This window comes from Lissotriton vulgaris, unplaced genomic scaffold (assembly GCF_964263255.1).
Source record: "Lissotriton vulgaris unplaced genomic scaffold, aLisVul1.2 SCAFFOLD_4264, whole genome shotgun sequence".
Classification (NCBI taxonomy): domain Eukaryota; kingdom Metazoa; phylum Chordata; class Amphibia; order Caudata; family Salamandridae; genus Lissotriton; species Lissotriton vulgaris.
In genome coordinates, this window is record NW_028252596.1 from 79,261 (window position 1) to 99,777 (window position 20,517).

At 48.1% G+C, this 20,517-nt stretch overlaps 2 protein-coding genes across 2 annotated transcripts in view; one reads left to right on the forward strand and one right to left on the reverse strand.

The window, feature by feature from the left end:
* LOC147662099 (zinc transporter ZIP13-like) overlaps positions 1 to 20,517 on the reverse strand; it is a gene marked incomplete at its 5' end in the record, with an annotated part of 112,245 nt that overhangs the window by 24,881 nt on the left and 66,847 nt on the right. The window contains one exon of the mRNA XM_086951112.1: positions 361 to 460. Coding sequence (XP_086807238.1) covers positions 361 to 460 — 100 coding nt within the window. The remainder of the gene's footprint in view (positions 1 to 360; positions 461 to 20,517) is intronic.
* Positions 9,597 to 10,659, forward strand: LOC147662100 (ras-related protein Rap-1b). Its single transcript, XM_086951111.1, has one exon. The coding sequence runs from the start codon at positions 9,751 to 9,753 to the stop codon at positions 10,303 to 10,305; it is 555 nt and encodes a 184-aa protein (XP_086807237.1). The 5' UTR covers positions 9,597 to 9,750; the 3' UTR covers positions 10,306 to 10,659.

Below are 20,517 nucleotides of genomic sequence, written 5' to 3' on the forward strand. Positions count from 1 at the left end.
CCAGCTACCCCCCCCTAATATACTTTTGTAAATCTTTGAAAACTCACTTATTCCAGTGGTAAGTCTCTTGTTCGCCCCTTTTTCCATCTCTAGAGCCAGGTTACCCTTCGGTATTTGCACCCTTTCTAAAACTCAAATCAAATGAATGAATAAATGGCTTTGTTATGTGGCATTCTAGACACCTTACTCCCCCGCAGGTATTTGCAAGGCCTTACTTCACCCTCTCAACAAGGCGCCGCTTTGGTTTTAGAAACACATATGGCCACATACCAGTAAACATGACAAACTGCGAACAGCCAGTGACACTGACATCACACCATCCTTCATGGAATTTGCAGAGCAGCTCACCGCAAAACTTACCAGGGGTTCTTTTCCTCCAAAAGATCAGGCACAACGTTCACCAGCGCAATATACAGAAATCCCCCGGATGTGAATGGCAGAATCCAAGCTACAGTTTCACCTGCATGAAGAGAAGAGAAGCACTATTAGTACTTGGGGGACAGTAGGGTCGGAGAGGAGGCGTGGCGAGGATTTAACCCCTTCCCCTCCCCCCCCACCCCCTTATAGGTGCACATGCTTAGACTGAGCAGAAGGTGTAGTACTACAGTCTGTGCTGTCACTTAACAGATGAGTCGTAGTCTTGGGTCTCTTCAACTGAACCAGGTGGACCCACGCAAATGTCCATGATTAACAAAAGGACCTCCATCACTCTGAAGAGGATGTCCCCAGGACGCCTTACAGCAGGGGTACATGTAGTTATTTTAAAAATCTGGCATGGATCCCGCCCTCCAGGACCAGTTTGGAGACCCCTGCCTTAGAGGATCCATTTAAGGACGCGGGAGCTCCATCACTCTGAAGAGTATGTCCCCAGGACGCCTTACACGATCCATTTAAGGACGCGGGAGCTCCATCACTCTGAAGAGTATGTCCCCAGGACGCCTTACACGATCCATTTAAGGACGCGGGAGCTCCATCACTCTGAAGAGTATGTCCCCAGTACGCCTTACAGGATCCATTTAAGGACGCGGGAGCTCCATCACTCTGAAGAGTATGTCCCCAGGACGCCTTACACGATCCATTTAAGGACGCGGGAGCTCCATCACTCTGAAGAGTATGTCTCCAGGACGCCTTACACGATCCATTTAAGGACGCGGGAGCTCCATCACTCTGAAGAGTATGTCCCCAGGACGCCTTACAGGATCCATGTAAGGACGCGGGAGCTCCATCACTCGGAAGAGTATGTCCCCAGGACGCCTTACACGATCCATTTAAGGACGCGGGAGCTCCATCACTCTGAAGAGTATGTCCCCAGGACGCCTTACAGGATCCATTTAAGGACGCGGGAGCTCCATCACTCTGAAGAGTATGTCCCCAAGACGCCTTACACGATCCATTTAAGGACGCGGGAGCTCCATCACTCTGAAGAGTATGTCCCCAGGACGCCTTACACGATCCATTTAAGGACGCGGGAGCTCCATCACTCTGAAGAGTATGTCCCCAGGACGCCTTACAGGATCCATGTAAGGACGCGGGAGCTCCATCACTCGGAAGAGTATGTCCCCCAGACCGCCTTAGAGGATCCATTTAAGGACGCGGGAGCTCCATCACTCTGAAGAGTATGTCCCCAAGACGCCTTACACGATCCATTTAAGGACGCGGGAGCTCCATCACTCTGAAGAGTATGTCCCCAGGACGCCTTACACGATCCATTTAAGGACGCGGGAGCTCCATCACTCTGAAGAGTATGTCCCCAGGACGCCTTAGAGGATCCATTTAAGGACGCAGGAGCTCCATCACTCTGAAGAGTATGTCCCCAGGACGCCTTACACGATCCATTTAAGGACGCGGGAGCTCCATCACTCTGAAGAGTAGGTCCCCAGGACGCCTTACAGGATCCATTTAAGGACGCGGGAGCTCCATCACTCTGAAGAGTATGTCCCTAGGACGCCTTACACGATCCATGTAAGGACGCGGGAGCTCCATCACTCTCAAGAGTATGTCCCCAGGACGCCTTACAGGATCCATTTAAGGACGCGGGAGCTCCATCACTCTGAAGAGTATGTCCCTAGGACGCCTTACACGATCCATGTAAGGACGCGGGAGCTCCATCACTCTCAAGAGTATGTCCCCAGGACGCCTTACAGGATCCATTTAAGGACGCGGGAGCTCCATCACTCCGAAGAGTATGTCCCCAGGACGCCTTACAGGATCCATGTAAGGACGCGGGAGCTCCATCACTCTGAAGAGTATGTCCCCAGGACGCCTTACAGGATCCATTTAAGGACGCGGGAGCTCCATCACTCCGAAGAGTATGTCCCCAGGACGCCTTACACAATCCATGTAAGGACGCGGGAGCTCCATCACTCTGAAGAGTATGTCCCCAGGACGCCTTACAGGATCCATGTAAGGACGCGGGAGCTCCATCACTCTGAAGAGTATGTCCCCAGGACGCCTTACAGGATTCATTTAAGGACGCCGGAGCTCCATCACTCTGAAGAGTATGTCCCCAGGACGCCTTACACGATCCATTTAAGGACGCGGGAGCTCCATCACTCGGAAGAGTATGTCCCCAGGACGCCTTACAGGATCTATTTAAGGACGCGGGAGCTCCATCACTCTGAAGAGTATGTCCCCAGGACGCCTTACAGGATCCATTTAAGGACGCGGGAGCTCCATCACTCTGAAGAGTAGGTCCCCAGGACACCTTACAGGATCCATTTAAGGACGCGGGAGCTCCATCACTCTGAAGAGTATGTCCCTAGGACGCCTTACACGATCCATGTAAGGACGCGGGAGCTCCATCACTCTCAAGAGTATGTCCCCAGGACGCCTTACAGGATCCATTTAAGGACGCGGGAGCTCCATCACTCTGAAGAGTATGTCCCCAGGACGCCTTACAGGATCCATTTAAGGACGCGGGAGCTCCATCACTCTGAAGATGATGTCCCCAGGACGCCTTACAGGATCCATTTAAGGACGCGGGAGCTCCATCACTTTCAAGAGTATTTCCCCAGGACGCCTTACAGGATCCATTTAAGGACGCGGGAGCTCCATCACTCTGAAGAGTATGTCCCCAGGACGCCTTACAGGATCCATTTAAGGACGCGGGAGCTCCATCACTCTGAAGATGATGTCCCCAGGACACCTTACAGGATCCATTTAAGGACGCAGGAGCTCCATCACTCTCAAGAGTATGTCCCCAGGACGCCTTACAGGATCCATTTAAGGACGCGGGAGCTCCATCACTCTGAAGAGTATGTTCCCAGGACGCCTTACAGGATCCATTTAAGGACGCGGGAGCTCCATCACTCTGAAGAGTATGTCCCCAGGACGCCTTACAGGATCCATTTAAGGACGCGGGAGCTCCATCACTCGGAAGAGTATGTCCCCAGGACGCCTTACAGGATCCATTTAAGGACGCGGGAGCTCCATCACTCTGAAGAGTATGTCCCCAGGACGCCTTACAGGATCCATTTAAGGACGCGGGAGCTCTATCACTCTGAAGAATATGTCCCCAGGACGCCTTACAGGATCCATTTAAGGACGAATGCCTGAAGCCGTGCTATCTGGACATTGCTCACTGTTCAGTTCCCGGTGCAGCCTCGGGTGTTAAGATAGATTGTGATGCCCAAGCAGTTATTTATGCTCATGCGGGGGTTCAGGGTGCACTATATGTTGTGCGCTGCTCTCACTATCAACCACTGGTGTGAGCTCAGAGTTTCAAGCCTGGTTATTCAATGCTGGTGGAGCAATCCTGTAGACCTAAGTAACTCAATGTAGTCGCATATAACCTTTTTCATAAACAGGGGCTTTATGTAGTCACGGAGGTCATTTTAAAAGTACATACAAAATAGATGAAAACAAGTTACTTACCTGTAACCTCAGTTAACCAGTATCGATATCTTTCATAGACACACATGCCTGAATCATCCCCGCCGTCGAGGTGGGAGTCTCACGGCACAAATAAACTTTATACATAACATTATTAAAACATAATACAATAGGCTATAATGGATTGCACAGTCACTGCAGTAGCTCATCCTTATCCTTTTGTAAAAAAGAAACAAAGTTGAAACCCAACCAATCAGGTTCTAGCACCCTCTAGAACCCTCCACAGAGAGGCAAGTCCTCAGATTTTTGAGCACAAATGACAGCAAGTATAAAATAGCAATAGGAGAAGCCTCTCTGGGGAGGAGGGTGGGTCACATGTGAATCTATGAAAGACACCAATACTGGATAACAGGATACAGGTAAGTAACTCGTTTTCGTATCCAGTTTTGGGGTATCTTTCATAGATTCACATGCTTGAATCAGAATAGCTATCAGTAAAAGCTCTTTGTTTATTAGTGAATTGTGGGTATCATTCAAACCACATTGGATACCTCGTGAAAGATATACATCAATATATTCAGAACATATGCAACACAATATGAGAGAAGCATTATGCATAAAGAGAAAAGAGACAGCATTATCATGTAAAACAAATAGCTTTCATTAGCATGGATTAAAATAATCACCTCTCAACAGAGGCTTACCTTAATTGAAAAGGTTGCGTAACACTGCTTGTCCAACGGCTTATTCAGTTTCTGTGGCCCGATCTAAGCAGTAATGCTGTGCAAATGTGTGCGCATTTTTCCAAGTCGCAGCAAGGCAAGTTTTATCGAATGGCACTTGAGAAAAAGCGCCGCCAATGAGGACACTGCTCTTGTGGAATGAGCTTTAGGTTTGACAAAGAGGATTTCCCGCTTTAGAGTGACAAAATTGAATCACTGATGCAATCCACCTTGCAATTGTTGCTTTAGTCACTGCTGTACCTGGTTTTTGCCCACCATATGACACAATCAATTGATCCGACTTTCGGATGGGTTTAGTATCTGATAGATAGAATTATAGACATCTCTTTATAGCCAAAGTATGAAGAGCCTTCTAAGCCGGGGTAGAAGGGCTGGGAAAGAATGTACGTAGGATAATAGGCTAATTAAGATGGAAAGAAGATGGAATCTTAGGAATAAAGGTAGGATTCATTCTAAGGAGAACGTAGTCATTGGTAAAACGTGGATATGGCTGTTTAATAGTAAATGCTTGAATTTTGCGGACTCTCTTAGCAGAAGTAAGAGCTAACAAAAGAGCGATTTTCCAGGAGAGATACTTAAGTTCAGCTCTGTGAATAGACCCGAAGGGATACTTCACGAGCTGTGCTAGAACCAGGTTAAGCCTACATTCAGGAGGAGGAGCCCTAATAGGAGGTTCAGCTCTGAAGAGACCTCTCATAATTTGCTTGACCAGACGGTTAGAGCAAAGAGATATGCCACCTGAAGAACGCCTGTAAGTAGAGATGGCAGCCAGATGTAACTTAATCGATGTGAACATAACGCCAGACTTGGCTAGTGAAAATAGAGAAGGAAGAACCTTGTCTGGAAAACACTCCAGGGGATGTACATTATCAAGGCACCATGAACAAAAACGTTTCCATTTCAGAGAATAGGTCGTAATCGTAGATGGTGCTCTTGCTTTAGCAAGTAGGTTTCACCAGTCCTGAGCCAAATCTAACTCCTTGAATTCAGAGAACTCAGAAGCCAGGCGTGTAGCTGCAGCGGGGCTGGGTGCGGATGGACAATCTGGCCCTTGCTCAATGTCAATAGTGTTGGAGACACTGGGTGGCAATATGGAGCGCATTCTGAGAGTAGGAGAAGCTCTGTGAACCAGTGCTGATGCGGCCACTGTGGAGCAATGAGAATTATTCTGCATAGTTCCATTTTCAGTTTTCTCAGAAGTCTCAGGAGAAATGGGAAGGGGGAGAATGCATAGGCGAAGATCCCCGTCCATCTCATCATAAAAGCGTTTCCCCAAGATCCTCTTTCTGGTTCCCAGCTGGCAGAGAATTGGCATTTCTGATTTGTCTCCGAAGCGAAGATATTCAAGTTGGGCCTGCCCCACATCTGGAAAATGTGTTTCAGGAATGTTTAGTCTAACTCCCATTCGTGGAAAGAATTTGACGTTCTGGTGTCCGCTAAACTGTTTATTCCCAGCAGGTGTTCCACCTTTATAGAAATGTGGAGAGAAAGCATCCATTTCCATATATCTTGAGCTTCCTGAGATAGGATGCGAGAGAGTGTTCCTCCTGGTTTGTTTAGGTAGTGCATGCAGGTGGTGTTGTCTGTCCTTATAAGGACTGAGGATCCTTGAAGTCTCGGAAGGAAAGCCTGTAAGGGTAGAAATATAGCCTGAAGCTCCAGGAAGCTGATGTGCATCTTTGCCAGCGCTTTAGACCATTTCCCCCTTATGATGAGATCTTGAAGGTGTGCACCCCAATCCTTCGAGAGAAACATCTGTAGTAAGGACGAACTCTGGTGTTGGAGGAAGGAAGTTAAGCCTAGTTGAGATATTGCTGGAGCACTGCCACCAAAGCAGAGCTGCCCACATGACCAGAGTTATCCTCACCAGGTCGTTGAACGATCCGGTCACTTGAAGCCATTGATTGTCTAGCTCTTCTTGTATAGTTCTCATCCGGACACAAGAGTGAGGTACCAAAAGGATTGCTGAGGACAACAACCCGAGATGAGATTTTACCTTCCTCACAGAAGCTAACCTTCTTCCTCTTAGTTCTGTTGCTAGGAAAATCAGGTGTGATTGTCTTTCTGCGGAAAAGAATCCTTTGTCCTGGATAGTGTCCAAAACTGCTCCTAGAAATTGCAACCTTCGAGAAGGATGTAGAACTGACTTTTGGGAGTTGGGGGACACCCCCAGGGATTGAAACATGTGATGGCAAGTTAACGTTGCTTTTGAGGCTTGTCGAAAAGTTGGAGCCTTTATTATCCAGTCCTCCAGGTAGGGGAATAGCTGCAGCCTGAGATGAGCTGCATCTGCCACAAGACATTTTGTAAAAACCCTTGGAGCTGAGCGCAAAACGAAAAGGGAGAACCCTGAATTGAAAATGAGCACCCGTCACAGTGAAACGGAGGAACTTTCGATGTTTGGGATGGATAGGGAGGTGGAAGTATGCATCCTGCAGATCTAGTGTCGTCATGAAGTCCGCATGATTGAGGAGCTGTAGAATCTCTTGAAGAGTAACCATCCGGAAGGATTTTTTCTGCAGATATTTAACTTCCTTAGATCTGGGATTGGTCACAAGGTGAAAGGAAAATGCTACTTACCAGTATGCATCCGTTCTTGGCATGTACAGTTGCAGAATCCTACATAGATCGCCATCTGGTGTTGGGCTCGGATGATTGCAGGTTGTTGTCTTCTTGGAAGAAGTCTTGGTAGTCGCGAGATAGGTGACTCCTCCCTTGGACAATACTGCGCATGGGCATCGACTCCATCCTCAGATTGTTTTTCGTCATGATGGGAAATGATGGAGTTAGTAGAAGTAAAGAGAAAGGATGTCCATGCGTGTGCATCTAAGTAATAGGAGTAATGGAACGGATACAAGTACCGGAGAGGGCATGTAGGATTCCGCAGCTCTACATGCCAAGAACAGATGCATACTGGTAAGTAGCATTTTCAGTTCGAGGCATATGAGCTGCAGATCCTACCTTTAGCAATGATTGTGCAGCAGTGTCTCCCCTAGCGGTGGTCCCTTGTATCCGTTGCAGCATACTGAAATCGTTTTTAAGAACAGCTTGGCCTGCTGCAGCTTGCTGCTTGGCTTGCACATTAACACAATAGTGTTTAGTGAAGGTGTGTATTGTAGACCATGTTGCTGCCTTGCATATGTCCTCTAGTGGTATGTTTCCTAAGAAAGCCATAGAGGCTCCTAGTTTGCGAGTGGAGTGTGGTCTAGGAGGAACTGTTGTACGTTTAGCTTTGTGATAGCATATTTGAACACACTTTACAATCCATCTAGCAATTCCTTCTTTAGAGATGGGATTGCCTTTGTGTGGGGGAGAGAAAGATACAAATAGTGGTTTTGTCTTCCTGAAGGATTTAGTCCTGTCTGTGTAAGTAGAGCTCTGTGTAGTAGAGCTCTTCTACCATCTAAGGTGTGTAAAGCTCTTTCCGCAACAGAGTCCGGTTTTTGAAAAAACACAGGTAGCTCTACTGATTGGTTAAGGTGAAAAGGAGTAATAACTTTTGGCAGGAATCTAGGATTGGGTCTAAGAACCACTTTGTTAGGATGTATTTGAAAAAATGGTTCTTCTATTGTGAATGCTTGTATTTCACTAACTCTTCTGAGAGTGGTGATGGCAACAAGGAAAGCAGTTTTCCATGTTAGATATTGCAGTTCACACTTATGCACCGGCTCAAAAGGAGGTCCCATGAGTCTTGCAAGGACCACATTTAGGTTCCATACTGGAGCAGGTGGTAACCTAGGTGGGATTATTCGTTTTAATCCTTCCATAAATGCTTTGATTGCAGGTACCCTAAAGAGAGATGGATGTTGCCTATTCTGTAAATACGCTGTAATTGCTGCCAGATGCAGGCGTATGGAAGAATAAGCCAAATTGGACCGTTGTAGGTGTAGAAGGTAGCAAATGATATTTTGGATGGAAACGTCCAAAGGATCAATGTGATTGTTGTTACAGTATATTGCAAACCGTTTCCACTTAGCGGCATAACATGCTCTGGTAGTGGGTCTTCTAGCTTCTTTAATTATATTAATACAGTCCGGTGGTAAGTTTAAGTAACCAAACTCTAGGACTTCAGGAGCCAGATCGCCAAATTCAGTTGGCTTGGTTCTGGGTGCCTTATTTCTCCATGGCTCTGTGTTAAGAGGGATGGCGTGAGCCGTGATTTCTGATGTGGAACCAATGAGAGATCTAGTAGCGTGGTGAACCACGGCTGGCGTGCCCATGTGGGGGCCACTAGTATTAGTTTGAGAGACTGTTTGAGCTTGCGTACTACTAGTGGAATGAGTGGGAGAGGCGGAAAAGCGTACGCATATCTGCCTGACCAGTTCATCCATATTGCATTCCCCTCCGACCGTGGGTGTGGAAACCTGGCGGCGAAGGTTGGGCATTTTGAGTTCTCGTGGGTGGCAAACAGGTCTATTTGTGGATGCCCCCACATTTGAAAGAATGGTCGAAGAACTTGTGGATGCAACACCCATTCGTGAATCTGTTGGGACTGGCGACTTAACAGATCTGCTATATGGCATGTAGAGCCGTAGAGTGCATAGACCGCCATCTAGTGTTGGGTCCGGATGTTTGCACTTTGTTTTTCTTCAAAGAAGTCTTTTTCAGTACCATGTAAGGTGACTCCTTTCGGTGATAGTGCGCATGGGCATCGACTCCATCATTAGATTGTTTGCCGCAGAGGGTGAGAATGGAGTTAGTAAGAGTAGTAAGATGTACATGTATGTATGTATCTAAGTGAGATGTAACTGCAACAGGTATAGGTACCCGGGGAGGCGGGTGGGCGCATGTGACTCTACAGCTCTACATGCCAAGAACAGATGCAAACGGAGTAAGTAGCATTTTCCGTTCGAGGCATATGAGCTGTAGATCACATGCTGTGCATAGACTAAAAAGCATCTAGCCATCATTCCTAGTAGCATCCAGCCATCATTCCTAGTAGTTGCATGAACAATCGAGCTAGTAACGAGTGTCAGGGCCGGAACTGAGAGATCAGAGTCTGTATGTTCCGGCAGTGGGCGGGCTTTAGTGATGTCAGCAGCACAGGGATGTTGCCTTCCTCTGCCTGTCCGTCTAAGTGAGCTGGTGCTGGGGCCCGAGACAGCCGGAAGAGTCCAGTGACCCGTGCGAACGGGATCGGTGCTGGTTTCAGGGCCTTGTCTGAAAATCTTGCAACATGCGCGAGTACAAGTTGGTAGTCCTGGGCTCCGGAGGTGTCGGAAAATCTGCTTTGACTGTACAGTTTGTTCAAGGAATATTTGTTGAAAAATATGACCCGACAATAGAAGACTCTTATAGAAAGCAAGTTGAAGTGGACTGTCAACAATGCATGCTTGAAATCTTAGACACTGCTGGAACGGAGCAATTTACAGCAATGAGGGACCTCTACATGAAAAACGGACAAGGCTTTGCATTAGTATATTCCATAACGGCACAATCTACGTTTAATGACTTACAGGACCTACGAGAACAGATTCTTCGAGTCAAAGATACAGATGATGTGCCAATGATTTTGGTTGGGAACAAGTGTGACTTGGAAGATGAGAGAGTTGTAGGGAAGGAACAAGGTCAGAATCTCGCAAGACAGTGGAACAATTGTGCATTCTTAGAATCTTCAGCAAAATCAAAGATAAATGTTAATGAGATCTTTTATGACCTTGTTCGGCAAATTAACAGAAAAACACCAGTTCCTGGAAAAGCAAGAAAAAAATCGACATGTCAGCTGCTTTAATTCACAGACGTACTGTAGCTCTGAGCCAGGTCGGAAGAACTGTTGCCCACGTCAACAGTGCCAGCATTCCAATGTCACTAAACCTACCAACAACTTTAATGGACTTTCCTGTGGTGGTACCCTTTGAGAGATGGATGGAAGCTTAGACATCAGTTTGCACATAGTAATCACTTTCCAGCATCGCAAAAGAGATTTTTACTTCGAAAGATAGTCTTTGCATATGCAGCTGGTAAAAGCAGAGCCTAGATCCAGTATTACGGCTAACAGACATTCTTCATCAACCGGTGTCCATGTGCGATGAAAATGTGTACTGTAAACCTTGAGCGGTCCTCTACTTTCTATTGAAGAGTCAAAATGATGTATGTTGAGGATTCTGGCTGGGTTGGGACACGCTAGAGCTTTTGGAGTGTTTATTGTGGCTCTTAGATACACCTGTATGTTGGATGGTTGCAGATGAGACTTGGTCAGATTTAAGGTGAACCTAAGGTTGTGGAGAAGCTGCGCCGTTTTTTTTTTAGTGTGGAGTAGACAGCTTTGTCGTCTAGGTATGGGAAAACGTGAATTTCTTGTCTTAGATGAGCTGCGACTACTGTCAGGCCCTTGGTGAAAACCTCTGGTGCTGTAGTTAATCCGAATGGGAGAACCTTGAATCGATAACGTTGGCCGTCTACCACAAACCTGAGATATTTGCGGTGAACAGGGTGAATGGGAATATGGAAATAAGCGTCCTTTAAATCCAGAGTAGATAAAAAGTCGCTTTGCTGAAGGAGTGGGAGCACTTGCTGAAGTGTGACCATGTGAAAATGGTCTGACTGAAAGTATAGATTTAGTTCATGGAGGTCTGGTATAAGCCTGAGAGACACATCCTTTTTGGGAATTAGGAAGTACAGGGACAATACCCCGGTCCACTGGTATTGTAAGGGGACTCAGTCTATAGAATGTTTTTCCAACAGAGAGAGATCCTTCTGCCCGAGGAGGGTGATATGTTCTTGTGATATTATATGTGTCCTTGGAGGAATATATGTGGGAGTGTCTGTAAGCTCCAGGCAATAACCATATTGGATAATTCGTAGTGCCCACTTGTATGAGGTTATAGCGTTCCAGACAGGTAGAAAATGAGAGAGGTGTCTCCGAGCAGGAGGGGAATGTTCGGGGGGTGCCTGAAGGAAGGCACTGTTTGTTTGCAGGGGAAGTGCATGTGGAGTTGCCTATACCTCTTCCCTTCCTGTTGTTTCCTCTAAAACCCCCTCAAAAGTAGCCTCTTGATGAGGGTGATTGGTCATTACCTTCGTAAGAGGTAGAGGGAGTTTCTGTGGATACAGTCTTGGAGCCACTCCTGTAAAAGAAGCGACAAAAAGAACCCCTATTAGTAGATAACTGCAAAGCCCCCATGGATTTTGCGACCTCTGTGTCTTTTTTAATTTTTTCCAGCGAGGTATCAACTGCTGGGCCCAAGAGATGTTTTTATCAAATGGTTGATTGAGAATGGATGTTTGCACCCAAGGCTTGAATCCTGAGATTCTCAACCAAGCATACCTGCGTAATAGTACGTGTGTTTACTGCACAAGCTGCTGTGTCGAGTGCACATCTGATGGAAGTTTTAGTAATGATTTTGTGTGAGAAAGTGAGTTTCTGTTGCAGTACCCCTCCACTTTTTGCCCGATACCTGATGCACTTTTTCTTGGGGTGGCCTGGGTCCCTGCCAACCAGGTACCCAAGGCCTGTATTCATTCCCTAAAAACTGTACTGAAGCCTAAACCTAATTGGCATCTCTGGCCACATGTCAGCCCCTAGTAAATGGTACCCTAGGTACCCAGGGCATTGTGACCAGAGAGGACCCCTTAGGGCTGCAGCACTTATTGTGCCACCCTAAGGGGCCCTGTACCCTGACACACAAAAACACACACACACACTGCCCACAAACACACTGCCCTGGCATACTTCCAGCCACCCCTCCAGCTGGCTGCCCTATACCAGATGTGCGGACACAGGTGCATGAGCCCTGTGCCCCTACAGTACCCAGGGCCATTCCTGGGCACTGTAAGTGCAGTGATTCCATTAAGAGTATATGGTGCTGGGAGGTTGTCATTACGAACTCCACAGCACCATAATGGCTACACTGAAGGCTGACAAGTTTGGTACCAAACTTCTCAGCACATTAAACCCACACTGATGCCAGTGTGAGATTTAATGTAAAAAGCACTACAGAGGGCATCTTAGAGATGCCCCCTGAAAACTAAACCTACAATCCACGTCTTGTCTGAGAGGCTGAGAGCAGACATGCTGCTGGACCCCTGGGTGGAGAGCCCCTCGCTCTCCTGGGCCTGCAACAATGCACATCCTGGGACGAGGTGCAAAGCCTCCTCCCCCAGGATTGGCAGGAAAAGCTTCAAAGGCATTCCGCCTTTGTGAGCTTCCCAGACCTCTTGCTGTACTCCGTAATTGGCCCCCACCAGTTCTGACCCCCTCTCTGGCGGGAAGACTAACGGGAAATCCTACATCAGAAAGGGGGGTGTGCCAGCCTGTGCCAACCCCACCCCTCAGGTGCGAGAGGCGAGGTGAAGCATGACCCCGGCCCGAACATCTTGAAGATGGGGAGCCCTGTCCTATCACAGTTAGGCTCCTGCCCCCCTTACACAGGAGAGGAGCAGGATAGGGGTGTACCCACCCCAGGACAGGGACCTATTGGTCCCTCCCCTTGCCCTACCTGTAACGCCCCTAAATTCAGTATTTAGGGGCACCCTGAACCTTTTTCCACAGACCAGATTACGAAACAAGAATGAAGATCAAGGAACACGAAGACCTGCCGTGCAGCTGCTAAAAAGAGGAAGACACCAACTGATTTGGCCCCAGCCCTACCGGCCTGTCGATCCTCGAACTTGCTCCTGCTAAACCCCGGCGTCTACAGTGGTCAGCAACCTCAAAAACCCCTGAGGACCTGATTGCCTTGTCACTCTGACTACCTGGGTCTCCCACAAGCAGTGATACAGCTCAAAGCAAGTAACAAGCCCTGGCATCAGCCCGGAACGGCGAACCCCGCAACCTCTGCAACCGCCGAGCCTGGCCTGTGCTGGAGTGAACCAAGACCCTGAGGACATCCCCCCCCGGCGATTCTGAGTCGGATTCCAGTGCCCAAGGACCCTCCTCGACGACCCAGACGACGCATGCAGCCTCAGGACAAGGGACCCCTCCAACTGCGACCAGCAGGGGGTAAGATTTGCTGACCTCAAAAGACACCCCTGAACCCAGCGCCCCCGGGCCCCTGTGCCCAACTCCGGAGTGCCCACTTATCCTCCAAGATCCCAACTTACCCCTCGAAGTGTTGGTCACTCTAGAAGATCCTCCGTCCCGAGCCTGCAGCCTTTGTTCCCTTTTCAAGATCCCCATTGAATAACATTGAGCGCCCGACGGCTCAAAAGTACCCTGCACCCAGCCGCCCGAGTGGCCCTGGCAGTGCAGCCTTTGTCCTATCCTACTTCCCATTTGCCCTGAGCAAGTGACCAGGTGCCCAGCTCCCACAGTCGCGTGGCCTGCTAGCCAGCAGCCACCCACCGAAGGCCCCTTGCCTCTCATTGGCTAACATTGGGCCCAACTACCTCTGCACCCGGCTGCCCCTGCGCTGCTGAGGGTGTACCAACTGTACCTACCTGACCCTGGGAGACCCCTGAGTCTATGCCCCGACCCTTTACTTCACCAGTCGAGTACTCACCTGAAAACCGATAACTCACTTTCCTGTCACTTTCCTGCCATAGGATAACATTGACTGGTTTGACACGAAAAATTTTCTAAGTGAGAAGTTTTGAAACTCTAAAATATTCCTATAAAATCAGCCGAATTCTGAAGTACTCACCTGTGATCAGGGGAGAAGCCTGTACTGTACCATGTAGCCCAGTACTGAACCGCAAAAGTAATCCTAACCGGGATTACTGAATTTGCTCCTTAGGAATCCATTGTCTGCTTTTCTATGACATTTCTACTGTGTCTACTGTTGAAAACTTGAAATATTCCTTAAAAATCGTACCTACAACTGAAACGTAATTACTTTCCCGTCTTAAGTAGAGACCCTAGTGCTGGACCTAGGAGCCCAGTACTGGATTACACAAGTAACGAGAACGTACACCTGTAACCTGAATTTTCTCCCATTGGATAACATTGCCAGCTTTACAGTGAAAAGTTTCTAAGTGTGAACTTTTAAAATACCTTTTAATTCTTTAAAAATCATTGCAATAACTAAAGGAATATGCTACTTACCAGTATGCATCGGTTCTTGGCATGTAGGGCTGCTGACATTCATATCTGTGCATAGATCGCCGCCTAGTGTTGGGTCCGGATGATTGCACATTGTTGTCCTGGAAGAGTCTTCGAAGCATCACGAGATAGGTGGCTCCTCCCCCGGACTACAGTGCGCATGGGCATCTTCTCCATCCTCAGATTGTTTTTCGCCATTGTGGCAGAGATGGAGATAGCAAAGTAAGAGATGGCCATGCAAAAGATAATGCTGCAGCTGCGACAGGCACCGGGGAGGAGGGCGGCGATATGAATGTCAGCAGCCCTACATGCCAAGAACAGAAGCATACTGGTAAGTAGCATATTCCGTTCAAGGCATGTGGGCTGCTGAATTCATATCTGTGCATAGAATGTATAGTAGTCTCCCTCTTAGCGGTGGTTGCCCGTGCCAGCTGCAGCAGCCCGAAAAAGAGTCTTGAGTACATCCTGTCCTACAGCTGCTTGCTGTTTGGAGTGTACATCTACGCAGTAGTGTTTGGTAAATGTATGTACAGTAGTCCATGTGGCTGCTCTACATATGTCTTCTAGAGGAATGTTTCCCAGGAAAGCCATGGATGCCCCTAACTTGCGTGTGGAATGCGCCTTTGGGGGAACTGTTAATGTGCGTTTAGCTTTCTGATAACACATTTGTATGCACTTAACATTCCATCTGGCTATACCTGATTTTGAAATGGGGTTGCCTTTGTGCTGTGGTGAAAAGGCAACAAACAGTTGCTTAGATTTCCTGAAAGGTTTTGTTCTGTCTATATAGTACAGGAGAGCTCTTTTAACAACCAGGGTATGTAGAGCTCTTTCTGCCACTGAATCTGGATTTGGGAAGAACACTGGCAGTTCGATAGTCTGATTGATGTGAAACTGGGATACCACCTTCGGCATAAATTTAGGGTTTGTACGTAGCACTACCCTATTTGCATGAATTTGTAGGAATGGCTCCTGAATAGTTAGGGCTTGTAGCTCACTAACTCTCCTAAGTGATGTAATCGCCACTAAGAAAGCCACTTTCCACGTTAGGAATTGAATTTCACACGAGTGTAGAGGTTCGAAAGGTGGGCCCATTAGTCTAGTTAGAACCACGTTGAGGTTCCAGACAGGTGAAGGTGGGTGTCTTGGAGGAATCACTCGTTTAAGTCCTTCCATAAAAGCTTTAATAGCAGGTACTCTGAAGAGTGAAAGGTGTTGCCTGTTCTGAAGATAAGCTGCCACCACAGCCAAATGTATACGTATGGAACTGTAGGCTAGATTGCATCTATGTAAATGTAACAGGTAACATATGATGTTTTGAGTGGATACATCTAGCGGATTTATGTCGTTATTGGTACAATAGATGACAAATAGTTTCCACTTTGCCGCATAGCATGCTCTGGTTGTAGGTCTTCTTGCCTCTTTGATAATATCCATACAGTCAGGAGGCAAGTTCAGGTAACCAAACTATGACCTCAGGAGCCAGATCGCAAGGTTCAACTGTTGCGGATCTGGGTGCTGAATGTCTCCATGGCTCTGCGTTAAAAAACTGGGTGTTAAACACAGCCTTTGATGAGGCACCACGGAAAGTCCTAGGAACGTGGTGTACCATGGTTGCCTCACCCACGTTGGAGCAACTAGGATGAGTGTCATTGAGTGTTGTCGCAGTTTGCGTGCCACTAGTGGTATGAGCGGGGCTGTGGGAAAAGCGTACGCAAACCTGCCTGACCAGTTCATCCATATCGCATTGCCCAGAGACTGCGGATGTGGAAACCTGGCGGCGAAGCTTTGGCATTTTGCGTTTTCCCTTGTGGCGAACAGGTCTATCCCTGGGTGACCACACTGCTGGAAGTACGGTTGTAGCACTGAGGGATGCATCTCCCACTCATGCATCTGGTGGCTGTGTCTGCTGAGCAGATCCGCCATCTGGTTGTCTCTGCCTGGGAGGTGTTCCGCCATGAGGAATTATGTTCCTTTGAATGGCCCACTTCCACATGCTTTGCGCTAGGTGAGACAACTGTGGAGAGTGTGTCCCTCCCTGCTTCTGTATGTAGTACATGGCAGTCATGTTGTCCGTCCGGATCAACACGACTTTGTTGCACAAATGCACCTTGAACGCCTTCATTGCCATGAAGATTGCCATCAGTTCCAGCAGGTTGATGTGCATCTTCTTTTGCTGTGTCGTCCACAGTCCCTGCACTGTGTAATGGAGGACATGCGCTCCCCAGCCCTGGAGAGATGCGTCCGCCGTCAGCACTATTTGTGGTACAGGCTCTTGGAACTGTCGTCCCCTGCAAAGGTTTTGTGGGTTCCACCAATGCAGAGAGTTGTACATATGTCACCAACACTAGGTCTTTCAACTGTCCTTGAGCCTGGTTCCACTGCCGTGCTAAGCACTCCTGAAGCGGACGCATGTGTAGTCTCGCGTGAGGGACTATGAAGATGCAGGAGGCCATCATGCCTATCAACTGCATAAACACCCGTGCTGTGAGCGAGTGTTGGGGTCTGAATTTCTGAATCAGTAATTGAATGCTGTTGATTCTTGCTGAGTTTGGCTGTGCCTTTGCTACCAGAGTATCTATTGTTGCTCCCAGGTACTGTTGTACGTGGGCAGGTTGGAGATGAGACTTTGCGAAGTTCAATGAGAATCCGAGGCTGAGGAGGAGGTGAATAGTGCGAGACATGTGGCTGGCACATTGTTGGACTGACTTTGCTTGGATGAGCCAGTCGTCCAGATAGGGGTAGACGTGGACATGGTTTCTCATAAAGTGCGCTGCTACCGTGGCTAGGCACTTAGTAAACACCCTGGGGCTGTTGTCACTCCGAAAGGTAGTACCTCGAACTGGTAATGTGGATTTTGTATGGTAAACCTGAGATACTTCCTGTGTGCAGGATGTATTGGTATGTGGAAGTATGCGTCCTTTAGGTCTAGCGTTGCCAGGAAGTCTCTCTGAGTGAGCAATGGCAGAACCTGTTGTAAAGTGAGCATGTGAAAATGTTCTGACAAGATGTATTGGTTTAGGGGCCTGAGGTCTAGTATTAGCCTGAGAGACCTGTCCTTTTTGGGTATTAAGAAGTACAGCGAGTATACCTCTGTTCCTGTATGGGGACGAGTTCTATGGCCCCTTTTTGCAGCATGCTGATAACTTCCTGCTGCAATAAGTCTATGTGCTCTGCGGACATAGGACGGTGTCTTGGGGGTATGTTGGGTGGAGTGGAAGTGAGCTCTAGACAATAGCCGTACTGAATAAGTTGTCTCTCCTACCCGTCTGTGGTAATGCTCTCCCAGACTGGCAGGAACTGTTGTAATCGCCCCCGACTGGTGTTACATGGTCCGGGGGCAGTGACAAGGCGTCACTGTTTATTATTGGCGGAGGATCTGGTGTTGTTGTTCCCTCGTCCTCTGCCTTTGTTGCTGTTTCCACGGTATCCACCTCTATTGTTTTTATTATAGGTGGTCTGCGTGTTCCCTTTATTGTCTGGAGTTTGTTGTGATGCCTGGCCTTGCGTGGCTCCTCTGTTACTGGAGCGACGAAAGGAACTTCCCCTGAACTGTTGGGACTGCAAAGCACCCATAGACTTGGCTGTTTCTGTGTCTTTTTTTATCTTTTCTAAGATTGTGTCCACATCAGGACCAAATAAAAAAAATCAGGGTTCACTGGCTGATTCAGTAATGTGGTTTGAATTTCAGGTTTGAACCCAGAGACTCGCAACCAAGCATGTCTCCTGAGCATGACACTTGTGTTAATGGCCCTGGCTGCGGTGTCTGCTGCATCTAGCGCACATTTAATGGATGCGTTTGTTATGAGCTTCCCCTGCGGGATTAGCATTTCTGCTCCTTCTTTGTAGGCCTCAGGCAAATGTTGAAGCAGTTGCTCTAAAGTGTCATAATGCGCCCTATCGTATCTGGCTAATAGGGCCGGTGTATTGGAAATTCTCCAGATATTAGCTGCTTGAGCAGCCACCCTTTTCCCTGAAGCTTCCAATACTTTTGATTCCTTGTCTGGAGGAGGAGCATCACCGGTAGTTTGTGAGTTGGCTCGCTTACGAGCATTTGAGACCACCAGAGAGTCCAAAGGCAACTGTTATTTAATATACGTAGGGTCCACAGGCGCCGGTCTGTATTTTGTTTCAATCCTGGGATTGATAACCCTTGCTCTAGTGATTTCTTTGAAAATGTACCCTGCGTGTTTAAGGACACCCTTTAGCATTGGTAAAATTTTAACAGATTTCTCTGAAGTGGAGAAAGTGTCGAACAGGAAGTCCTCCTCAACTGGGTCAGCATGCATGTCCACATCATGATTTAGCGCTGCCCTTTCAATCAAAGTGTTGAACGCAGCTGTATCTTCTGTTGGAGAAGTTTTAACAGGATAAGAGGGAGTATCCGGAATAGTTTGTGACTCCCCCTGGTCAGCAGGGTCAGTCCAGGCTTGAGTCTAGTCATCCTGATCAGTGTCTGCAGGGTAATGATATTGTTCATCATCGTCGTACCCCATATCCTCAGTAGTGGGTGTGGGAGAGTATGCAGAAGTGTCCTGGCCATGGTACCTCACAGTCTTAAAAAGGACAGGCGACGTTGAAGAATCCCTTTTCTTTTTGAGTGGAATTTTGTATGATTCCAGAGGATGTTCTGACCTTATCTTCCTTTGATAGATAGTAAGTCTACCAGATTCGGAGTCGATATGTAGCTTCGACTGGTCATCATATGAGGGCTCTTGATACAAAACGTCCTCTTCTAGAGGATGTGTCCTTTTTCCCCAATGACACCTTCTTGGTTGTTTGGACCCCAGGCTTCGGATCGAGCGCTTTAGGGCGCGCAGTCGGGGGCAGACCTAATTTTATTGGCAGCAGTGTCTTTAGACAGGCTGACTTTCTTCGGGGCCGGCGTCGATGGAGGCCCGACCGATTTTGCCTTTTCGCCAATAAGTTAATGTCCTTGCGTCGACTTCGGTGCTTGTGGCGTCGGAGGCGCGCTTTTCTGTCTCGGCTCGACGTGGTCTTTAGAGGTGCTTTTGCATTTAGACTCGAGGCCTTTGAAGAGCTGGGGCCTGTCGACTAGATGCTTCGGATCGAGAAGCTTCCGAGACTCGAGTCCTTTGTTTGTGTCGCTGTCCGTCGACGTCGACTTTGTCGGTTCGACGTGCTTGGATTTAATGGTGGACTTTAGCGCACCGATCTTCGGTTCGACACTCTTCACCTTCGACCCCGCAGGGTCGTCGACACCTCTTTTGTTCGACGACTGATTGGTTGGAGCTCTTCGATCCGAAAACTGATTTCAGCAGTTTCGGTTTCGACTAAAAGGCTTTTGGTTTCGTTTTAAGTAGCTGGACCAATGGCTCATGTGATAGATTCTTAGCCGGGCCTTGACGTGGGGCTATAGAATGTTCTTCATGATCTTGACTAAGGCCTTCTGCTGATGCCTCGACCTGAGCCCTTGGAAGTCTTTGAGTGTCTGTTTCGGGCCCTGTACCCACCGTTGGGCCTGGTTCATCGCTTGAGTCGTCATCAACAGCTCCGATGGGGGATACGTCGTCCCTTACCTAGACGACGTTTTCATCCTCGACGTTCTCCTCATCGTCCTCATAATAGTTGGAGTCATGCTCCGAGCCGGGATCAGACTGCTGTTCTGGATCCTCAGTCTCGACGACCTCATCGTCTTCTGTGTCGAAGATATTCACCGGTCGGGCGCTGGCTTCGACATAGTTTGCCTCGCTGCACGTCTGAGTCTAAGAGTCTTTTTCGACCTGAATCGAGCACAAGCAAGACAGTTGTCTTCATTGTGCTCTGGTGATAAGCACTTGTTGCACACCAGGTGTACATCGATGTGCGGGTACTTGGAGTTACAAAGAGGGCATAGTTTGAACGGGCTCCGTTCCATCGACGATCGTCTCCGGTGTCGAAAAGGCCATGCGGCTCTCTTAGACGTCCTGCTCAAGAGTACCGATCGAAACAATACCGACGCCC

Coding starts and splice junctions, on each gene's coding strand:
- LOC147662100 (XM_086951111.1), top strand. CDS start 9,751: ATGCGCGAGTACAAGTTGGTAGTCCTGGGCTCCGGAGGTGTCGGAAAA.